The sequence below is a fragment of the Panulirus ornatus genome, chromosome 22 (genome assembly GCF_036320965.1).
Source record: "Panulirus ornatus isolate Po-2019 chromosome 22, ASM3632096v1, whole genome shotgun sequence".
NCBI lineage: Eukaryota > Metazoa > Arthropoda > Malacostraca > Decapoda > Palinuridae > Panulirus > Panulirus ornatus.
This window is the reverse complement of record NC_092245.1, coordinates 5,422,722-5,447,348: the sequence shown is the minus strand read 5'-3', so window position 1 is coordinate 5,447,348 and position 24,627 is coordinate 5,422,722. Positions and strand designations below refer to the sequence as shown.

Here is a 24,627-nt window from a genome sequence, read left to right as displayed (position 1 = left end):
ATTGATGATGATGAGTTTGAGAAGATATATTCTATTGCATCTAAGTCAAAGTATCATAGATCTTTTATTGATAATTCCCTTAAGTTGGCAAAGAGATCTTTTTAGAGTGAAACCCAATCCTCCCCTTGATACCAAGAACCTTTCAGTTCTCCCTTTTAGTAATAATTTTACATCACTTTCCATGTTCCTTAAATGCTATAATGTAAATGTTCCCTTCAGCAACAACACTGCTGTAAAGAATATCTTAATCAGAAACCCACCAAAAAGTTCTGCAGGTTGTGTTTATAGAATACCATGTAAAAAGTGTGATATGATTTATGTTAAGCAGACTGGTAAGGATCTATCTGTAAACTTTAACACATAAATATCGTATAAGAACAGAACAAGAATCAAATGCCTTGTTTAATCATGTTAAAAATTATCATTGCATTGATAGGTGTAATGCCATATCAGTTACTAACGCTAATTCCGGTACCATGAGAAATATCACTGAATCTTCTGTCACTAAATACACAAAGAACTGTAACATTAATATTAGTGAAAGTCCATACAAATTAGATAACTTTATTGTTGATGAAATATATAAACAGCTCCCTTTCTTGTCCACATCATAAATTTTATGATATGTCTATTGCCATACTTAAAGGCACCTGATATCCATTCGGGTAGTTGCTTGTTCACCAAATAGCGTCCTAGCTACATCTCCTTGTATATCAAATGACTGTTACATTTCTTTCTTGTATCTTTCCTCATGATGTGATCATTACATGAAAGTGCACTTTGGAATTTATCGTGTTTCATTTCCCCATGGATTACATGGAAATGTATATCTATGTATATGTCTTTGTATGTGTATGTATATGTGTATATGTTGATATGTTTATGTATGTATATGTATGTGTATATGTGTGTATATGAGTGGATGGGTCTTTCTTCATCTGTTTTCTGGCACTACCTCAATGACATGGGAAACAGCAATCAAGTATAATAATAATAAAGTGAGTGAAAGGAGAAAGATGAGAGTACATGTGAATAAGAGCAAGGTTAATAGGTTCAGCAGGGTTGAGGGACAAGTTAGTTGGGATGTGACTTTCAATGGAGAAAAATTGGAGGAAGTGAAGTGTTTCAAATATCTGGGAGTGGACTTAGCAGCGAATGGAACCATGAAATTGGAAGTGAGTCATAGGGTAAGGGAGGGGGCAAAGGTTCTGGGAGCGATGAAGAATGTGTGGAAAGAGAGATCATTGTCTCAGAAAGCAAAAATGGGAGTGTTTGAAGGAATAGTAGTTCCAACAATATTATATGGCTGCAAGTCATGAGCTATAGGTAGGGTTGTATGAATGAGGGTGGATGTGTTGGAAATGAAATGTTTAAGGACAATATTTGGTGTGAGGTGGTTTGATTGAGTAAGTAATGAAAGGGTAAGAGATATGTGTGGTAATAAAAAGAGTATGGTTGAAAGAGCAGAAGAGGGTGTGCTGAAATGGTCTGGATATATGAAGAAAATAAGTAAGGAAAGGTTGGCAGAAAGGATATATGTGTCAGAGGAAGAGGGAACAAGGAGAAGAGGAAGACCAAATTGGAGGTGGAAGGATGGAGTGAAAATGATTTTGAACAATCGGGGCCTGGATATGTAGAAAGGTTAGAGGCGAGCAAGGAAGAGTGAATTTGAACAATGTGGTATAATGAGGTTAACATGCTGTTAATGGACTGAACAAGGGCATGTGAAATGTTTGGGGTGAACCATAGAAAGATCTATGGGGCCTGAATGTGGACAGGTTTCAGTGCATTACACATGACAGCTAGTAATCGAGTATGAACAGATGTGGCCTATTTTTGTCTGTTTTCCTGGTGCTACCTTGCTGATGGAGGGGGTGGCGATGCTACATCCACTCCCAGTTATCTAAAACATTTCACTTCCTCCAATTTTTCTCCATTCAAACTAAAATCCAAAGTAACTTGTCCCTCAACCCCACTGAACCTAATAACCTTGCTCTTGTTTACATTTACTCTCAACTTTCTCCTTCCACACACTTTTCCAAACTCAGTCACCAATTTCTGCAGTTCCTCACTCGACTCAGCCACCAATGCTGTATCACTAGTGAACAACAAATGACTCATTTCCCAGGTTCTCTCATCCCCAACAGACTGCATATTCGTCCCTCTCTCCAAAACACTTGCATTTACCTCCCTAACCAACTTATCCATTAACAAATTTAACAACCATGGGGATATCACACATCCCTGCCACAGACCGACCTCTCCTCTCTTCCTATTTGTACACATGCCTTACATCCGTGATAAAAACTTCTAACTCCTTCTAGCAGCTTACCTCCCACATCATATATTCTTAAGACCTTCCACAAAGCATCTCTATGAACCCTATCATATGTCTTCTCCAGATATATAAATGCTATTTACAAATAAATTTTTTTTTTAAGTATTTCTTACAAATATTCTTCAAAGCAAACACCTGATCCACACATCCTTTACCACTTCAAAAATCACATTGCTCCTCCCCAATCTGATGCTTTGTACATGCCTTCACCCACTCAGTCAATACCCTCCCATACAACTTTCCAGGAATACTCAACAAACTTATGCCTCTGTAGTTTCAACACTCACCTTTATCCCATTTGCCTTTGTACAGTGGCACTATGCATGCATTCCCCCAATCCTCAAGCACTTCACCATGATCCATACATACAATGAATATCCTTACCAATCAATCAACAACACAGTTACCCCCTTTCATGATAAATTCAACTGCAATACCATCCAAACCTGCCACCTTCCTGGATTTCGTCTTCCGTGAGGCTTTCACCCCCTCTTCTCTCTTCAAACAGCCACTCTCCCTGACTCTCTCACTTCGCACACCACTCCAACCAAAACATCCTCCATCTAACACCCTATCATCAAACACATTGAACAACCCTTCAAAATATTCACTATATCTCCTCCTAACATCATTAGTACCTGTTATCACTTCCCCCTTGACCCTTCACCAATGTTCCCTTTCATTCCCTTGTCTTATGCACATTATTTACCTCCTTCCAAAACATCTTTTTATTGTCCCTAAAGTTTAATGATACTCTAACCCTAACTCTCATTTGCCCTCTTTTTCAACGCTTGCACCTTTCTCTTGCCCTAATGCCGTTTTCTCTTTTACATCTCCAATTCATTTGCATTCCTTCCTTGCAAGTATCATCAAAATGCCTCTCTTTTTCTTTCGCTATCAACTTTACTTCTTCATCTCACCACTCACTTCCCTTTCTAATCTGCCCACCTCCAACCTTTCTCATGCCACATGCATGTCTTGCACGAGCCATCATTGCTTCCCTAAATATGTCCCATTCCTCACCCACTCCCCTCATGTCTTCTGCTTTCACATTCTGACATTCTACACTCAATCTCCCGTATTTCCTCACACAAGTCTCCTTCCAAACTCACTTACTCTTACCAGTCTCTTTTCCATAACACTCTCCCTTCTTTTTTGAAAATCTCTATAAATCTTCACCTTCCCCTCCACAAGATAGTGATCAGACATCCCTCCAGCTGCCCTTCTCAGCACATTAACGTCCAAAAGTCTCTCTTCTTCATGCCTATCAATTAATACGTAATCTAATAATGCCCTTTGACCATCTCTCCTACTCACATATGTATACTTGTGTATATCTCTCTTTTTAAACCAGGTATTCCCATTCAGCCCATGAATCCACAAGCTCTTCGCCATTTCCATTTACAACACTAAATACCCCATGTACACCAATTATATCCTCCACTGTCACATTACTCAACTTCACATTTAAACCACCATCACCAATACCTGGTCTCATGCACAAAAACTGCTAACACACTCACTCAGGTGCTCCCAAAACACTTGCCTCTCAAGATCTTTCTTCTCATGACCAGGTGCATAAGCACCAATTTTCACCCATCTCTCTCCATCCACTTTCATTTCTATCCACATTAATCTAGAATTCACTTCCTTACACTCTATCACACACTCCCATAACTCCTGCTTCAGGAGTAGTGCTACTCCTTTCTTTGCTCGTCTTCTCACCAACCCCTGACTTTACTCCAAAAACTTTTCCAAACCATTCTTCCCCTTCGCCCTTGAGCTTCATTTCACTCAGTGCCAGAACATCCAGGTTTCTTTCATCAAATACACTACCTATCTTCCCTTTCTTCTCATATTAGTTACAAGCAAACACATTCAGACACTCCAATCTGAGCCTCAGAGGAAATGGAAGTGAGTCATACGCTGGGGGTGAAGATTCTGGGAGCAATGAAGACTGTCTGGAAATAGAGAATGTTATCTCGTAGAGCAAAAATGGTTATGTTTGAAGGAAAAGTAGTTCCAATGATATCATATGGTTGCAAGGCATGGGACATATAGGTTGTATGGCAGAGGGTGGATGTGTTGGAAATTAAATGTTTGAGGACAATATGTGCTTTGAGGTGGTTTGATCGAGTAAGTAATGAAAGGGTAAGAGATATGTGTGGGAATAAAAAGAGTGTGGTTGAGAGGGCAGTAAAGGATGTGTTGAAATGATTTGGACAAATGGAGAGAATGAGTGAGGAAAGATTGACAAAGGAAATATGTGTCAGAGGTGGAGGGAAGAAGAAGTGGGAGACCAAATTGGAGGTGGAAGGTGAAAAAGATTTTGAGCCATCAAGGCCTGAACATGCAGGAGGGTGAGAGGAGTGCAAGGAATAGAATGAAATGGAACAATGTGGTATACCCGGGTCAACATGCTATAAATGGACTGAACCAGGGCATGTAAAACATCTGGGGTTAACCATGGAAAGGTCTGTGGAGCCTGGATGTGGATAGGGAGCTGTGGTTTGTGCATTACACATGACAGCTAGAGAGTGATTGTGAACGAATGTGGCCTTTTTGTTTGTTTTCCTGGAACTACCTTGCTGATGCATGAAACAGGACAAATGCATGAAGGAAAAGTAAAAAGAGAACACATACATTCTCTTTATTTCACCCACATCTAAAAGCCACCCCCTGCATTAGTGAGGTAGCACCAGGAAAGAGACGAGGAAAGTCCACATCTGCTCACATCCATATATGAGCTGTCATATGTAATGCAATGAAACCACAGCTCTCCATCTACATCCAGGCCCCACAAATTGTTAATGCAGTTTTTAGTAACTTCATGATCAGCGTAAAGTTTTTCATAAATACACCATTAACATTCATGTCCCATGATGTATTTTACATCTGGTTAGAAAAAATTTTTGAATAATTACTCAGTTTTTCTAATGTCAATCCATAATGAAACAACTTGGTTTACCCAGTAAACACTGTCCCAAAGACAGCCATCCCCACACTCCTATGTTGATGAGACCACTCACATAATACTTGATCCACATCACTTACTTTTGCATGATGCAAAGTTTTATGCTTATTCATGTGCACATATCAATGTTTGTAGAAAAACTAATATTCACTCTCTCTTTTTCTTGAGATCATAAACTTTTCAAGTACTATGAGCTTCTTCATGGATGTACCTATCACAAATTTCCGTAATAATGAAACTTTCTTTGTAATTCAGCCTGTAATGTGTTTACATTTTGCATCACGGGTACACTTGTCTATTTGAAGAAACTGTAATCATACATGAGGATAGAAATTATGAAAAAATGAGTCACATGCCTTGAAATGGTGTAGTATGCCAGTGTGCACATTGGGGGCTGGAGTGCTAAAAAATCAAAGTAGCCACATTAAATACTAACACCCTGTGTGCTCTTCAGAACTGTTCTCAGACTATCTGCTTACAGCTCATTTCATTAGCTAAACTGCCAGTTTTCTGGTGAAACAAGTATTCTAAGTCTCAGATTTGCAAATTATATACATGTAAAGGATTCCAACCTTTATGACAAGGTACTGACTTAAGCAATATATGACAAGGTACTGACTTAAGCAATACACGATTCCAACCATTAAACATTTCAGTGTAACCATTAACATATTGAGTCATAACCAATCAAATAGTATTATGACATGGCTGAAACTAGTGCTGGAGTCATGACTGGGAGATCAGGGAACTTTGACCTACTCTGAAGCCTTGTATTTTCAATAAATAAGTAGAATACAAGCTCTCATCACCAGTGGTTATCATCTTTTGGTTAGACATTGCTGCTAATGGTGGTACATCAATTATAGCAAGAGATAAAAGCAAATAGGTACTGACTAAGAAGTCAGGTAAAAAATGGAACACAGTTATCTATGAACCTGGCAAACAAGATAATCATAATTCAAAATTCACAGTCACTGACCAGAAGCAAAATTCTATACCATTCTACAATAAGCTTTCCCATAACTAACCTAACTGAAACTTAACAAGATGGCAATAGAAAATAGTCATATGATACCATGTACTGCAAAGCATAAAATAAAGATGACAGCTACTTTTTGTGATGAACTATGGGGTGAAAAAGATGAAAGTGGAAACCAAAGTTACATGAGATATATTGGATGAACAGTATATGGCACCACAGGTTGATAGGGCTATGAATATCTAATACTGATATTCTTGGAGGGACAGTGCATTATCAAGTAGTCTTACAAATGCAATGCATGGTATGGGCTGCAAAGATTACATAAACTCCAAACATGCCATGTAGACACAAAGGAGAATATGGATAGTTTTAGCAAAATCTATTAGCTACAAACCCAAGTGTTACTGCAGGACTTCCCTTCCAAAAAATTTTAGTTCCTGTCCTTAGATTTTGTACTGTAGATGTTTGTTCACAGTACATGCATCCAGTACTGATACATTTATACCTTCATATGAAAAAGAGATAGATACAAACAATAAAAATGCTTCAAGATTTTTTCCCAGATTCTTCAATCAAAGCAGCTATTTTCTGTCTGGTACGTTTGCTGATATGTGTCATAGTAGCAACAAGAGCAGTCAGCTGACGAGGAGTGTAATCAGCAGAGTTTTGTTGCACCCACTCTTCAAGTGCTCCTTCGGGCAGATAATATGCCTTGATATATGTCTCAACCCGATGTCGGTCAGGCAATGGTCGCACAGAGGTTAGACATTCGAGCTTCATAAGAAATTGCTGAAGGGAAGAGAGATAAGGATTAGTTCACCAGCAAAGATCAACTCACTCATTTCTAATTACATATGAAAATGCGAGAAGTAAAGGACTAGTGTAGAGCTATCATGAACATTCCTAGTTACCTTTCTATGATTTTTTGCTCCTAGTTCAGGCAGCTCCATCATGCCATCCTGTACTTTAGTGATCACTTTCCTAAAGTATTGTCATTTAATCTCATTATTCATAACTCTACTCATTCTTCTATCTCTTCCTTTATTTCTTATACACATCAACTCAAAGTGCTTGTTCTTTATCTATTTTGCTGTTCTGAATCATATGAAGCATTCATGAGACTGCACAAATTCATCCAACCCAACACTTCCCTTACAGTAATATGTCTTTCTTTTCAACCCTTTCACTTTGACAATAAACTAAATTGACTGAGCTTTATTACTCTTAACTATGTAAATCAACTTTAATCTATATCTATTTTTCATTTATCATACTATGTCGCTGTCTCCCACATTAGCAAGGGAGCACAAGGAAACATAAGAAAGAATGGCCCAACCCACCCACATTCACATGTATATACATACATGCCCACACATGCACATATACATAACTATACATTTCAATGTATACATATATATTTTCTTTCTTTCAAACTATTCGCCATTTCCCGCATTTGCAAGATAGCGTTAAGAACAGAGGACTGGGCCTCTGAGGGAATATCCTCACCTGGCCCCCTTCTCTGTTCCTTCTTTTGGAAAATTAAAAAAAAAAAAAAAAAAAAGAAGGGAGGATTTCCAGCCCCCTGCTCTCTCCCCTTTTAGTCGCCTTCTACGACACGCAGGGAATAAGTGGGAAGTATTCTTTCTCCCCTATCCCCAGGGATACATCCTCCTCGAAGGCTCAGACTGGGGTGTCTAAATGTGTGTGGATGTAACCAAGATGTGAAAAAAGGAGAGATAGGTAGTATGTTTGAGGAAAGGAACCTGGATGTTTTGGCTCTGAGTGAAACGAAGCTCATGGGTAAAGGGGAAGAGTGGTTTGGGAATGTCTTGGGAGTAAAGTCAGGGGTTAGTGACAGGACAAGAGCAAGGGAAGGAGTAGCAGTACTCCTGAAACAGGAGTTGTGGGAGTATGTGATAGAATGTAAGAAAGTAAATTCTCGATTAATATGGGTAAAACTGAAAGTTGATGGAGAGGGATGGGTGATTATTGGTGCATATGCACCTGGGCATGAGAAGAAAGATCATGAGAGGCAAGTGTTTTGGGAGCAGCTAAATGAGTGTGTTAGTGGTTTTGATGCATGAGATCGGGTTATAGTTGATGGGTGATTTGAATGCAAAGGTGAGTAATGTGGCAGTTGAGGGAATAATTGGTATACATGGGGTGTTCAGTGTTGTAAATGGAAATGGTGAAGAGTTTGTAGATTTATGTGCTGAAAAAGGACTGGTGATTGGGAATACCTGGTTTAAAAAGCGAGTATACATAAGTATACGTATGTAAGTAGGAGAGATGGCCACAGAGCGTTATTGGATTACGTGTTAATTGACAGGCGCGCAAAAGAGAGACTTTTGGATGTTAATGTGCTGAGAGGTGCAACTGGAGGGATGTCTGATCATTATCTTGTGGAGGCTAAGGTGAAGATTTGTATGGGTTTTCAGAAAAGAAGAGTGAATGTTGGGGTAAAGAGGGTGGTGAGAGTAAGTGAGCTTGGGAAGGAGACTTGTGTGAGGAAGTACCAGGAGAGACTGAGTACAGAATGGAAAAAGGTGAGAACAATGGAAGTAAGGGGAGTGGGGGAGGAATGGGATGTATTTAGGGAATCAGTGATGGATTGCGCAAAAGATGCTTGTGGCATGAGAAGAGTGGGAGGTGGGTTGATTAGAAAGGGTAGTGAGTGGTGGGATGAAGAAGTAAGATTATTAGTGAAAGAGAAGAGAGAGGCATTTGGACGATTTTTGCAGGGAAAAAATGCAATTGAGTGGGAGATGTATAAAAGAAAGAGACAGGAGGTCAAGAGAAAGGTGCAAGAAGTGAAAAAGAGGGCAAATGAGAGTTGGGGTGAGAGAGTATCATTAAATTTTAGGGAGAATAAAAAGATGTTCTGGAAGGAGGTAAATAAAGTGCGTAAGACAAGGGAGCAAATGGGAACTTCAGTGAAGGGCGCAAATGGGGAGGTGATAACAAGTAGTGGTGATGTGAGAAGGAGATGGAGTGAGTATTTTGAAGGTTTGTTGAATGTGTTTGATGATAGAGTGGCAGATATAGGGTGTTTTGGTCGAGGTGGTGTGCAAAGTGAGAGGGTTAGGGAAAATGATTTGGTAAACAGAGAAGAGGTAGTAAAAGCTTTGCGGAAGATGAAAGCCGGCAAGGCAGCAGGTATGGATGGTATTGCAGTGGAATTTATTAAAAAAGGGGGTGACTGTATTATTGACTGGTTGGTAAGGTTATTTAATGTATGTATGACTCATGGTGAGGTGCCTGAGGATTGGCGGAATGCGTGCATAGTGCCATTGTACAAAGGCAAAGGGGATAAGAGTGAGTGCTCAAATTACAGAGGTATAAGTTTGTTGAGTATTCCTGGTAAATTATATGGGAGGGTATTGATTGAGAGGGTGAAGGCATGTACAGAGCATCAGATTGGGGAAGAGCAGTGTGGTTTCAGAAGTGGTAGAGGATGTGTGGATCAGGTGTTTGCTTTGAAGAATGTATGTGAGAAATACTTAGAAAAGCAAATGGATTTGTATGTAGCATTTATGGATCTGGAGAAGGCATATGACAGAGTTGATAGAGATGCTCTGTGGAAGGTATTAAGAATATATGGTGTGGGAGGCAAGTTGTTAGAAGCAGTGAAAAGTTTTTATCGAGGATGTAAGGCATGTGTACGTGTAGGAAGAGGGGAAAGTGATTGGTTCTCAGTGAATGTAGGTTTGCGGCAGGGGTGTGTGATGTCTCCATGGTTGTTTACTTTGTTTATGGATGGGGTTCTTAGGGAGGTAAATGCAAGAGTTTTAGAAAGAGGGGCAAGTATGAAGTCTGTTGGGGATGAGAGAGCTTGGGAAGTGAGTCAGTTGTTGTTCGCTGATGATACAGCGCTGGTGGCTGATTCATGTGAGAAAGTGCAGAAGCTGGTGACTGAGTTTGGTAAAGTGTGTGAAAGAAGAAAGTTAAGAGTAAATGTGAATAAGAGCAAGGTTATTAGGTACAGTAGGGTTGAGGGTCAAGTCAATTGGGAGGTAAGTTTGAATGGAGAAAAACTGGAGGAAGTAATGTGTTTTAGATATCTGGGAGTGGATCTGGCAGTGGATGGAACCATGGAAGCGGAAGTGGATCATAGGGCGGGGGAGGGGGCGAAAATTCTGGGAGCCTTGAAGAGTGTGTGGAAGTCGAGAACATTATCCCGGGAAGCAAAAATGGGTACGTTTGAAGGAATAGTGGTTCCAACAATGTCGTACGGTTGCGAGGTGTGGGCTATGGATAGAGTTGTGTGCAGGAGGATGGATGTGCTGGAAATGAGATGTTTGAGGACAATGTGTGGTGTGAGGTGGTTTGATCTAGTAAGTAACGTAAGGGTAAGAGAGATGTGTGGAAATAAATAGAGCGTGGTTGAGAGAGCAGAAGAGGGTGTTTTGAAATGGTTTGGGCACATGGAGAGAATGAGTGAGGAAAGATTGACCAAGAGGATATATGTGTCGGAGGTGGAGGGAACGAGTAGAAGTGGGAGACCAAATTGGAGGTGGAAAGATGGAGTGAAAAAGATTTTGTGTGATCGGGGCCTGAACATGCAGGAGGGTGAAAGGAGGGCAAGGAATAGAGTGAATTGGATCGATGTGGTATACCGGGGTTGACATGCTGTCAGTGGATTGAATCAGGGCATGTGAAGCGTCTGGGGTAAACCATGGAAAGCTGTGTAGGTACGTATATTTGCATGTGTGGACGTATGTATATACATGTGTATGGGGGTGGGTTGGGCCATTTCTTTCGTCTGTTGCCTTGCGCTACCTCGCAAACGCGGGAGACAGCGACAAAGTATAATAAATAAAAAAAAAATAAATATATACACAGACATATACATATATACACATGTACATAATTCATACTTGCTGCCTTTATTCATTCCCATCACCACCCCGCCACACATAATTACATAATTACACTCCCTTACCATTGCATGCATGCGAAGTAGTGCTAGGAAAAAACGACAAAGGGAACATTTGTTCACACCCAGTCTCTAGCTGTCATGTATATGCACCGAAACCACAGCTCCCTTTCCACATCCAGGCCCCACACAACTTTCCATGGTTTACACCAGACGCTTCATATGCCCTGAATCAATCCACTGACAGCACGTCAACTCTGGTATACAACATCGTTCCAATTCACTTTATTCCTTCCACGCCTTTCATCCTCCTGCATGTTCAGGCCCCGATCACTCAAAATCTTTTTCACTCCAGCCCTTCCACCTCCAATTTGGTCTCACACTTCTCCTCGTTCCCTCCACCTATGACACATATATCCTCTTTGTCAGTCTTTCCTCACTCATTCTCTCCATGTGACCAAACCATTTCAATACAACCTCTTCTGCTCTCTCAACCACACTCTTTTTATTACCGCACATCACTCTTACCCTTTCATTATTTACTTGATCAAACCACCTCTCACCACATATTGTCCTCAAACATCTCATTTCCAGCACATCCACCCTCCTCTACACAACACTATCTATAGTCCATGCCTCGCAACCATATAACATTGTTGGAACCACTATTCCTTCAAACATACCCATTTTTCTTTTCCAAGATAATGTTCTCGTCTTCCACACATTCTTCAACGCTCCCAGAACTTTCGCCCCCTCCCCCACCCTGTAACTCACTTCTGCTTCCATAGTTCAAACCGCTGCCAAATCCACTCCCAGATATCTAAAACACTTCACTTCCTCCAGTTTTTCTCCATCAAAACTTACCTCCCAATTGACTTGTCCCTCAACCCTAATGTACCAAATAACCTTGCTCTTATTCACATTTACTCTAAGTTTTCTTCTTTCACACACTTTACCAAACTCAGTCACCAGCTTCTGCAGTTTTTCACCCGAATCAGCCACCAGTGCTGTATCATCAGCGAACAACAACTGACTCACTTCCCAAGCTCTCTCATCCACAACAGACTGAATACTTGCCCCTCTCCAAAACTCTTGCATTCACCTCCCTAACAACCCCATCCATAAACAAATTGAACAACCATGGAAACATCATGCACCCCTGCCACAAACTGACATTCAATGAGAACCAATCACTTTCCTCTCTTCCTACTCATACACATGCCTTACATCCTCGATAAAAACTTTTCACTGCTTCTAACAACTTGCCTTCTAAACTATATACTCTTAATACCTTCCACAGAGCATCTCTGTCAGCTATGCTCTACCATATGCCTTCTCCAGATCCATAAATGCTACATACAAATCCATTTGTTTTTCTAAGTATTTCTCACATACATTCTTCAAAGCAAACACCTGATCCACATATCCTCTACCACTTCTAAAACCACACTGCTCTTCCCCAATCTGAGGCTCTGTACATGCCTTCACCCTCTCAATCAATACCCTTCCATATAATTTCCCAGGAATATATGCTTGTTTATATTTATAATACTTTGTTGCTGTCTCCCGTGTTAGCGAGGTAGTGCAAGGAAACAGATGAAACAATGGCCCAACCCACCCACATAAACATGTATATACATACATATAAACACATGCACATATACATACCTACACATTTCAATGTATACATATATATACATACAAAGACATATGCATATATACACATGTACATAATTCATACTTGCTGTCTTTATTCATTCCCGTCGCCACCCAGCCACACATGAAATGACAGCCTCCTCCCCCCGCATGCGCATGAGGTAGTGCTAGGAAAAGACAACAAAGGACACATTCGTTCACACTCAGTTTCTAGCTGTCATGTATAATGCACCAAAACCACAGCTCCTTTTCTACATAAAGGCCCCACAAAACTTTCCATGGTTTACCCCAGATGCTTCACATGCCCTGGTTCAATCCATTGACAGCACGTCAACCCCAGTATACATCATCGTTCCAATTCACTCTATTCCTTGCACGCCTTTCACCCTCCTGCATGTTCAGGCCCTGATCACTCAAAATCTTTTTCACTCCATCTTTCCACCTCTAATTTGGTCTCCCACTTCTCCTCATTCCCTCCACCTCTGACACATATATCCTCTTGGTCAATCTTTCCTCACTCATTCTCTCCATGTGACCAAATCATTTCAATACACCCTCTTCTGCTCTCTCAACCATACTCTTTTTATTACCACACATCTCTCTTACCCTTTCATTACTTACTCGATCAAACCACCTCATACCACATACTGGCCTTAAACATCTCATTTCCAACACATCCATCCTCCTCTGCACAACTCTATCATAGCCCACGCCTTGCAGCCATATAACATTGTTGGAACCACTATTCCTTCAAACATACCCATTTTTGCTTTCCAAGATAATGTTCTCACTAACGTTCTCGCCTTCCACACATTTCTCAATGCTCCTAGAACTTTCGCCCCCTCCCCCACCCTGTGACTCACTTCAGCTTCCATGGTTTCATATGCTACCAAATCCACTCACAGATATCTAAAACACTTCACTTCCTCCAGTTTTTCTCCATTCAAACTTACTTTCCACATGACTTGTCCCTTAACCCTACTGTACCATAATACCTTGCTCTTATTCACATTTACTCTCAACTTTCTTCTTTTACACAATTTACCAAACTCAGTCACCAGCTTCTGCAGTTTCTCACCTGATTCAGCCATCAGCGCTGTATCGTCAGCGAACAATGGCTCACTCACTTCCCAAGCTCTCTTATCCACAACAGACTGCATACTTGCCCCTCTCTCCAAAACTCTTGCATTCACCTCCCAACAACCCCATCCACAAACAAATTAAACAACCATGGAGACATCATGCACCCATGCCGCGAACCAACATTCACATAGAATAACCACTTTCCTTTCTTCCTACTTGTACACATGCCTTACATCCTCGATAAAAACTTTTCACTGCTTCTAGCAACTTCCTTCTAACTATATACTCTTTAATACCTTCCCCAGAGCAACTCTGTCGCTATGCTCTACCATATGCCTTCTCCAGATCCATAAATGCTACATACAAATCCATTTGTTTTTCTAAGTATTTCTAAATACATTCTTCAAAGCAAACACCTGATCCAAATATCCTCTACCACTTCCTAAAACCACACTGCTCTTCCCAATCGGAGGCTCGTACATGCGTCACCCTCTCAATCAATACCCTTACCATATAATTTCCCAGGAATATAAGCTGTTTATATTTATATACTTTGTGCTGTCTCTACCCTGTGGTTAGCGGGAAGTGCAAGGAACAGATGAAACAATGGCCCAAGCCCACCCACATAAAACATGTATATACATAATATAAACACATGCACATATATCATACCTACAACATTTCAATGAATACATATATATACACTACAAAGACAAATGGCATATATACACATGTACATAATCATTCTTGCTGTCTTTATTCATATCCCGTCGCCACCCAGCCACACATGAAATGACAGCCTCCTCCCCCCGCATGCGCATGAGGTAGTGCTAGGAAAAGACAACAAAGGACACATTCGTTCACACTCAGTTTCTAGCTGTCATGTATAATGCACCAAAACCACAGCTCCTTTTCTACATAAAGGCCCCACAAAACTTTCCATGGTTTACCCCAGATGCTTCACATGCCCTGGTTCAATCCATTGACAGCACGTCAACCCCAGTATACATCATCGTTCCAATTCACTCTATTCCTTGCACGCCTTTCACCCTCCTGCATGTTCAGGCCCTGATCACTCAAAATCTTTTTCACTCCATCTTTCCACCTCTAATTTGGTCTCCCACTTCTCCTCATTCCCTCCACCTCTGACACATATATCCTCTTGGTCAATCTTTCCTCACTCATTCTCTCCATGTGACCAAATCATTTCAATACACCCTCTTCTGCTCTCTCAACCATACTCTTTTTATTACCACACATCTCTCTTACCCTTTCATTACTTACTCGATCAAACCACCTCATACCACATACTGGCCTTAAACATCTCATTTCCAACACATCCATCCTCCTCTGCACAACTCTATCATAGCCCACGCCTTGCAGCCATATAACATTGTTGGAACCACTATTCCTTCAAACATACCCATTTTTGCTTTCCAAGATAATGTTCTCACTAACGTTCTCGCCTTCCACACATTTCTCAATGCTCCTAGAACTTTCGCCCCCTCCCCCACCCTGTGACTCACTTCAGCTTCCATGGTTTCATATGCTACCAAATCCACTCACAGATATCTAAAACACTTCACTTCCTCCAGTTTTTCTCCATTCAAACTTACTTTCCACATGACTTGTCCCTTAACCCTACTGTACCATAATACCTTGCTCTTATTCACATTTACTCTCAACTTTCTTCTTTTACACAATTTACCAAACTCAGTCACCAGCTTCTGCAGTTTCTCACCTGATTCAGCCATCAGCGCTGTATCGTCAGCGAACAATGGCTCACTCACTTCCCAAGCTCTCTTATCCACAACAGACTGCATACTTGCCCCTCTCTCCAAAACTCTTGCATTCACCTCCCAACAACCCCATCCACAAACAAATTAAACAACCATGGAGACATCATGCACCCATGCCGCGAACCAACATTCACATAGAATAACCACTTTCCTTTCTTCCTACTTGTACACATGCCTTACATCCTCGATAAAAACTTTTCACTGCTTCTAGCAACTTTCTTCCCACACCATGTATTCCTAATACCTTCCAAAGAGCATCTCTATCAACTCTATCATATGCCTTCTCCAGATCCATAAATGCTACATACAAATCCATTTGCTTTTCTAAGTATTTCTCACATACATTCTTCAGAGCAAACACCTGATCCACACATCCTCTACCACTTCTGAAACCGCACTGCTCTTCCCCAATCTGATGCTTTGTACATGCTTTCACCCTCTCAGTCAATACCCTCCCATACAACTTCCCAGGAATACTCAATAGACTTATACCTCTGTAATTTGAGCACTCACTCTTATCCCCTTTCCATAAACAAATTAAACAACCACGGAGACATCATGCACCCATGCCGCGAACCAACATTCACATAGAATGACCACTTTCCTTTCTTCCTACTTGTACACATGCCTTACACCCTCGATAAAAACTTTTCACTGCTTCTAGCAACTTTCTTCCCACACCATGTATTCCTAATACCTTCCAAAGAGCATCTCTATCAACTCTATCATATGCCTTCTCCAGATCCATAAATGCTACATACAAATCCATTTGCTTTTCTAAGTATTTCTCACATACATTCTTCAGAGCAAACACCTGATCCATACATCCTCTACCACTTCTGAAACCGCACTGCTCTTCCCCAATCTGATGATTTGTACATGCTTTCACCCTCTCAGTCGATACCCTCCCATACAACTTCACAGGAATACTCAATAGACTTATACTTCTGTAATTTGAGCACTCACTCTTATCCCCTTTGCCTTTGTACAATGGCACTATGCATGCATTCCGCCAATCCTCAGGCACCTCACCATGAGTCATACATACATTAAATATCCTCACCAACCAACCAACAACACAGTCACCCCTTTTTTTGATAAATTCCACTGCATTACCATCCAATCCCGCTGTCCTTGCTGGCTTTCATCTTCTGCAAAGCTTATACTACCTCTTCTCTGTTCACGAAATCATTCTCCCTAACCCTCTCACTTTGCACACCACCTTGACCAAAACACTCTATATCTGCTATCATCTAACACATTCAACAAACCTTCAAAATACTCACTCTATCTCCTTCTCACATCACCACTACTTGTTATTACCTCCCCATTAGCCCCCTTCACTGATGTTCCCTTTTGTTCTCTTGTCTTACGCACTTTATTTACCACCTTCCAAAACATCTTTAGATTTTCCCTAAAATTTAATGATACTCTCTCACCCCAACTCATTTGCCCTCTTTTTCACCTCTTGCACCTTTCTCTTGACCTCCTGCCTCTTTCTTTTCATTTTTTGGCCAAACACAAAGATCATCATCTACATACCTAAACCAAATTGCATTAGAAGTCTAGATATCCTTTAGTAATTTTGTTTCAAAAAATTCCATATAAAGATAACTTAGTATAGGTGAAAGAGGGTTACCCATTGCCATACCAAATGTTTGAGCATAATAATCTCCATTGAATTGAAATACACAGTCTTTTATACACAATTCCATCAGTTCAGTGAAAACAGACTGTGAAACATGTAAATGAATATCATCCAAAACAAATAAATATTCTAAAAGGTCATCAACTGGAACTTTTGTGAAAAGTGAGGAAACATCAAAGCTAACAATATTGAAATCAACATTAACATTGATATTGTTAAGCTTGTTAACTAAATCTACATTGTTCATGATATTAGAATTTGATATCTTACCCAGTAAAGGGCTTCATAAAGAAACTAAATATTTTGACAATTTATATGTGATGGAGCCTACTGAACTCACTATAGGTCTTGCTGGAAAATTTTGTTTGTGTTTTGATAAGTCCATACATATATGGAAATGAAGGGGACAAACATGACAAACTTTCCATAAGAGAACCATTACCTTTCAACAACAAAATTCAGTTCTTTATTAATATGAGAATTAACTGCTTCTATGGCATTAAGTATTTGCAGTCCAGAGTATATTGATGATGAAAATGAAAATAATAGTATGTTACCATGTTTAGATTGCATGATCTATAGGCAAGGAAACGAGTTTAAGTTTGGCATATACAGAAAACCTACCATTGTATGCTCATTTATTTATTTATTATACTTTGTCGCGGTCTCCCGCATTAGCAAGGTAGCGCAAGAAAACAGACGAAAGAATGGCCCAACCACCCACCCACATACACATCTATATACATACACATCCACACACACACACATATACATACCTATATATCTCAATGCATACATATATATACACACACAGACATATACATATATACACATGTACATAATTCATACTGTCTGCTCTTATTCATTCCTGCCGCCACCCCTGTCACACATGAAATGAAAACCCCCTCCCCTCGCATGTGCGCGAAGTAGCACTAGAAACAGACAACAAAGGCCACATTCATTCACACTCAGTCTCTAGCTGTCATGTATAATGCACCGAAACCACAGCTCCCTTTCCACATCCAGGTCCCACACAACTTTCCATGGTTTATCCCAGATGCTTCACATGCCCTGGTTCAATCCACTGACAGCATGTCGACCCTGGTATACCATATCGTTCCAATTCACTCTATTCCTTACACGCCTCTCACCCTCCTGCATGTTCAGGCTCCGATCACTCAAATCCTTTTTCACTCCATCTTTCCACCTCTAATTTGGTCTTCCACTTCTCCTCGTTCCCTCCACCTCTGACACATATATCCTCTTGGTCAATCTTTCCTTACTCATTCTCTCCATGTGACCAAACCATTTCAAAACACCCTCTTCTGCTTTCTCAACCACACTCTTTTTATTACCACACATCTCTCTTACCCTTTCATTACTTACTCAATCAAACCACCTCACACCACATATTGTCCTCAAACATCTCATTCCCAGCACATCCACCCTCCTCTGCACAACTCTATAGCCCATGCCTCGCAGCCATATAACAGTGTCGGAACCACTATTCCTTCAAACATACCCATTTTTGCTTTCCAAGATAACGTTCTCGACTTCCACACATTTTTCAACGCTCCCAGAACTTTCGCCCCCTCCCCCACCCTATGATTCACTTCTGCTTCCACTGTTCCATCCGCTGACAAATCTACTCCCAGATATCTAAAACACTTCACTTCCTCCAGTTTTTCTCCATTCAAACTTACCTCCCAAATGACTTGTCCCTCAACCCTACTGTACCTAATAACCTTACTCTTATTCACATTTACTCTCAGCTTTCTTCTTTCACACACTTTACCAAACTCAGTCACCAGCTTCTGCAGTTTCTCACCTGAATCAGCCACCAGCGCTGAATCATCAGCGAACAACATCTGACTCACTTCCCAAGCTCCCTTATCCACAAAAGACTGCATACTTGCCCCTCTTTCCAAAACTCTTGCATTCACCTCCCTAACAACCCCATTCATAAACAAATTAAACAACCATGGAGACATCACGCACCCCTGCCGCAAACCAACATTCACTGAGAATCAATCACTTTCTTCTCTTCCTACACGTACACATGCCTTACATCCTCGATAGAAACTTTTCACTGCTTCTAACAACTTGTCTCCCACACTATAAATTCTTAATTCTTTCCACAGAGCATCTCTATCAACTCTGTCATATGCCTTCTCCACATCCATAAATGCTACATACAAATCCATTTGCTTTTCTAAGTATTTCTCACATATATTTTTCAAAGCAAACACCTGATCCACACATCCTCTACCACTTCTGAAACCACACTGCTCTTCCCCAATCTGATGCACTATACATGCCTTCACCCTCTCAATCAATACCCTCCCATATAATTTACCAGGAATACTCAACAAACTTATACCTCTGAAATTTGAGCACTCACTCTTATCCCCTTTGCCTTTGTACAATGGCACTATGCAAGCATTCCGCCAATCCTCAGGCACCTCACCATGAGTCATACATACATCAAATAACCTTAACAACCAGTCAACAATACAGTCACCCCCATTTTTAATAAATTCCACTGCAATACCATCCAAATCCGCTGCCTTGCCAGCTTTCATCTTCCGCAAAGCTTTAATACCTCTTCTCTGTTTACCAAATCATTTTCCCTAACCCTCTCACTTTGCACACCACCTCAACCAAAACACCCTATATTTGCCACTCTATCATCAAACACATTCAACAAACCTTCAAAATACTCCCTCTATCTCCTTCTCACATCACTGCTACTTGTTATCACCTCCCCATTAGCCCCATTTGTTCGCTTGTCGTACACACTTTATTTACCTCATTCCGAAACATCTTTTTATTCTCCCTAAAATTCAATGATACTCTCTCACCCTAACTCTCATTTGCCCTCTTTTTCATCTCTTGCACCTTTCTCTTGACCTCCTGCCTCTTTCTTTTATACATCTCCCAGTCATTTGCATTATTTCCCTGCAAAAATCGTCCAAATGCCTCTCTCTTCTCTTTCACTAATAATCTTACTTCTTCATCCCACCACTCACTACCCTTTCTAATCTGCCCACCTCCCATGCTTCTCATACCACAAGCATCTTTTGCGCAAGCCATCACTGCTTCCCTAAATACATCCCATTCCTCCCCCATTACCCTTACATCCTTTGTTCTCACCTTTTTCCATTCTGTACTCAGTCTCTCCTGGTACTTCCTCACACAAGTCTCCTTCCCAAGCTCACTTACTCTCACCACTCTCTTCACGCCAACATTCTCTCCTCTTTTCTGAAAGCCTCTACAAATCTTCACCTTTGCATCCACAAGATAATGATCAGACATCCCTCCAGTTGCACCTCTCAGCACATTAACATCCAAAAGTCTCTCTTTTTGCGCGCCTATCAATTAACACGTAATCCAATAACGCTCTCCGGCCATCTCTCCTACTTACATACGTATGCTTATGTATATCTCATATATCCATTATTACTCATCTCAACATAACAGACTTAAATTATCATCATTTCAATCTATGTTCCTTAGGACAGAGTATATTGATGATAAGTTTGAGAAGATATATTCTATTGGATCTAAGTTAAAGTACCCTAGATCTTTCATTGATAAATCCCTTAAGTTAGCAAAGAAATCATTTTATAGATTTCAGCCTAAACCTCCTATTGACACCAAGAATCTTTTACTTCTCCCTTTTAATAATAATTTTACTTTGCTTCCCCTGTTGCTTAAATCCTTTAATGTAAATGTAGCCTTCAGCAACATAAATATAGTATAAGAACAGAACAAGAATGAAATGCCTTATTTAATCACATTAAAAACTATGATCATAGTACTGACTGGAGTAATGCCATCTCAGTTATCAACTCTAACTCCAGTACCACGAGATATATCATTGAATCTTCTATTATCAAATACACAAAGAACTATAATCTTAATATGATTGAAGGTCTATACAAATTATATAACTTTACTGTTGATAAAATTTGTAAACAATTCACCTTCTTGTCCACATAATAAGTTTATGATACACTCGTTGTCTGTCTTGGACAATCACATGTTTACCAAATGGCATCCTAGCCACGACTCTTCATTCTATATCAACTGACTGTTATATTTCTCTCTTGTGTCTCCCCTGATGGTGTGATTATTACATGAAAGTGCACTTAGAAAATTATCGTGTTTCATTTTCCCCATGGACTCAGGAACAGAGAAGGGGGCCAGGTGAGGATATTCCCTCAAAGGCCCAGTCCTCTGTTCTTAACGCTACCTCGCTAACGCAGGAAATGGCGAATAGTTTGAAAGAAAAAAAGAAATATATATATATATATATATATATATATATATAAATATATATATATATATATATATATATATATATATATATTTTTTTTTTTTTTTTTATACTTTGTCGCTGTCTCCCGCGTTTGCGAGGTAGCGCAAGGAAACAGACGAAAGAAATGGCCCAACCCCCCCCATACACATGAACATACACACGTCCACACACGCAAATATACATACCTACACAGCTTTCCTTGGTTTACCCCGGACGCTTCACATGCCTTGATTCAATCCACTGACAGCACGTCAACCCCTGTATACCACATCGCTCCAATTCACTCTATTCCTTGCCCTCCTTTCACCCTCCTGCATGTTCAGGCCCCGATCACACAAAATCCTTTTCACTCCATCTTTCCACCTCCAATTTGGTCTCCCTCTTCTCCTCGTTCCCTCCACCTCCGACACATATATCCTCTTGGTCAATCTTTCCTCACTCATTCTCTCCATGTGCCCAAACCATTTCAAAACACCCTCTTCTGCTCTCTCAACCACGCTCTTTTTATTTCCACACATCTCTCTTACCCTTACGTTACTTACTCGATCAAACCACCTCACACCACACATTGTCCTCAAACATCTCATTTCCAGCACATCCATCCTCCTGCGCACAACTCTATCAATAGCCCACGCCTCGCAACCATACAACATTGTTGGAACTACTATTCCTTCAAACATACCCATTTTTGCTTTCCGGGATAATGTTCTCGACTTCCACACATTTTTCAAGGCTCCCAAAATTTTCGCCCCCTCCCCCACCCTATGATCCACTTCCGCTTCCATGGTTCCATCCGCTGACAGATCCACTCCCAGATATCTAAAACACTTCACTTCCTCCAGTTTTTCTCCATTCAAACTCACCTCCCAATTGACTTGACCCTCAACCCTACTGTACCTAATAACCTTGCTCTTATTCACATTTACTCTTAACTTTCTTCTTCCACACACTTTACCAAACTCCGTCACCAGCTTCTGCAGTTTCTCACATGAATCCGCCACCAGCGCTGTATCATCAGCGAACAACAACTGACTCACTTCCCAAGCTCTCTCATCCCCAACAGACTTCATACTTGCCCCTCTTTCCAAAACTCTTGCATTTACCTCCCTAACAACCCCATCCATAAACAAATTAAACAACCATGGAGACATCACACACCCCTGTCGCAAACCTACATTCACTGAGAACCAATCACTTTCCTCTCTTCCTACACGTACACATGCCTTACATCCTCGATAAAAACTTTTCACTGCTTCTAACAACTTGCCTCCCACACCATATATTCTTAATACCTTCCACAGAGCATCTCTATCAACTCTATCATATGCCTTCTCCAGATCCATAAATGCTACATACAAATCCATTTGCTTTTCTAAGTATTTCTCACATACATTCTTCAAAGCAAACACCTGATCCACACATCCTCTACCACTTCTGAAACCACACTGCTCTTCCCCAATCTGATGCTCTGTACATGCCTTCACCCTCTCAATCAATACCCTCCCATATAATTTACCAGGAATACTCAACAAACTTATACCTCTGTAATTTGAGCACTCACTCTTATCCCCTTTGCCTTTGTACAATGGCACTATGCACGCATTCCGCCAATCCTCAGGCACCTCACCATGAGTCATAAATACATTAAATAACCTTACCAACCAGTCAACAATACAGTCACCCCCTTTTTTAATAAATTCCACTGCAATACCATCCAAACCTGCTGCCTTGCCGGCTTTCATCTTCCGCAAAGCTTTTACTACCTCTTCTCTGTTTACCAAATCATTTTCCTAACCCTCTCACTTTGCACACCACCTCGACCCAAACACCCTATATCTGCCACTCTGTCATCAGACACATTCAACAAACCTTCAAAATACTCATTCCATCTCCTTCTCACATCACCACTACTTGTTATCACCTCCCCATTTACGCCCTTCACTGAAGTTCCCATTTGCTCCCTTGTCTTACGCACCCTATTTACCTCCTTCCAGAACATCTTTTTATTCTCCCTAAAATTTACTGATAGTCTCTCACCCCAACTCTCATTTGCCCTTTTTTTCACCTCTTGCACCTTTCTCTTGACCTCCTGTCTCTTCTTTATACTTCTCCCACTCAATTGCATTTTTTCCCTGCAAAAATCGTCCAAATGCCTCTCTCTTCTCTTTCACTAATACTCTTACTTCTTCATCCCACCACTCACTACCCTTTCTAAACAGCCCACCTCCCACTCTTCTCATGCCACAAGCATCTTTTGCGCAATCCATCACTGATTCCCTAAATACATCCCATTCCTCCCCCACTCCCCTTACTTCCATTGTTCTCACCTTTTTCCATTCTGTACACAGTCTCTCCTGATACTTCTTCACACAGGTCTCCTTCCCAAGCTCACTTACTCTCACCACCTTCTTCACCCCAACATTCACTCTTCTTTTCTGAAAACCCATACTAATCTTCACCTTAGCCTCCACAAGATAATGATCAGACATCCCTCCAGTTGCACCTCTCAGCACATATATATATATATATATATATATATATATATATATATATATATATATATATATATAAGGCATGTGTACGTGTAGGAAGAGAGGAAAGTGATTGGTTCTCAGTGAATGTAGGTTTGCGGCAGGGGTGTGTGATGTCTCCATGGTTGTTTAATTTGTTTATGGATGGGGTTGTTAGGGAGGTGAATGCAAGAGTTTTGGAAAGAGGGGCAAGTATGAAGTCTGTTGGGGATGGGAGAGCTTGGGAAGTGAGTCAGTTGTTGTTCGCTGATGATACAGCGCTGGTGGCTGATTCATGTGAGAAACTGCAGAAGCTGGTGACTGAGTTTGGTAAAGTGTGTCAAAGAAGAAAGTTAAGAGTAAATGTGAATAAGAGCAAGGTTATTAGGTACAGTAGGGTTGAGGGTCAATTCAATTGGGAGGTGAGTTTGAATGGAGAA

General features: G+C 40.6%; 1 protein-coding gene across 1 annotated transcript in view; it reads right to left on the bottom strand.

The window, feature by feature from the left end:
- Positions 1-550: 550 nt before the first annotated feature.
- Vps50 (vacuolar protein sorting 50) overlaps positions 551-24,627 on the bottom strand; it is a 157,884-nt gene continuing 133,807 nt past the window's right edge. Inside the window, exon 7 of the mRNA XM_071675939.1 lies at positions 551-7,083. Coding sequence (XP_071532040.1) covers positions 6,841-7,083 — 243 coding nt within the window. The 3' untranslated portion in view covers positions 551-6,840. The remainder of the gene's footprint in view (positions 7,084-24,627) is intronic.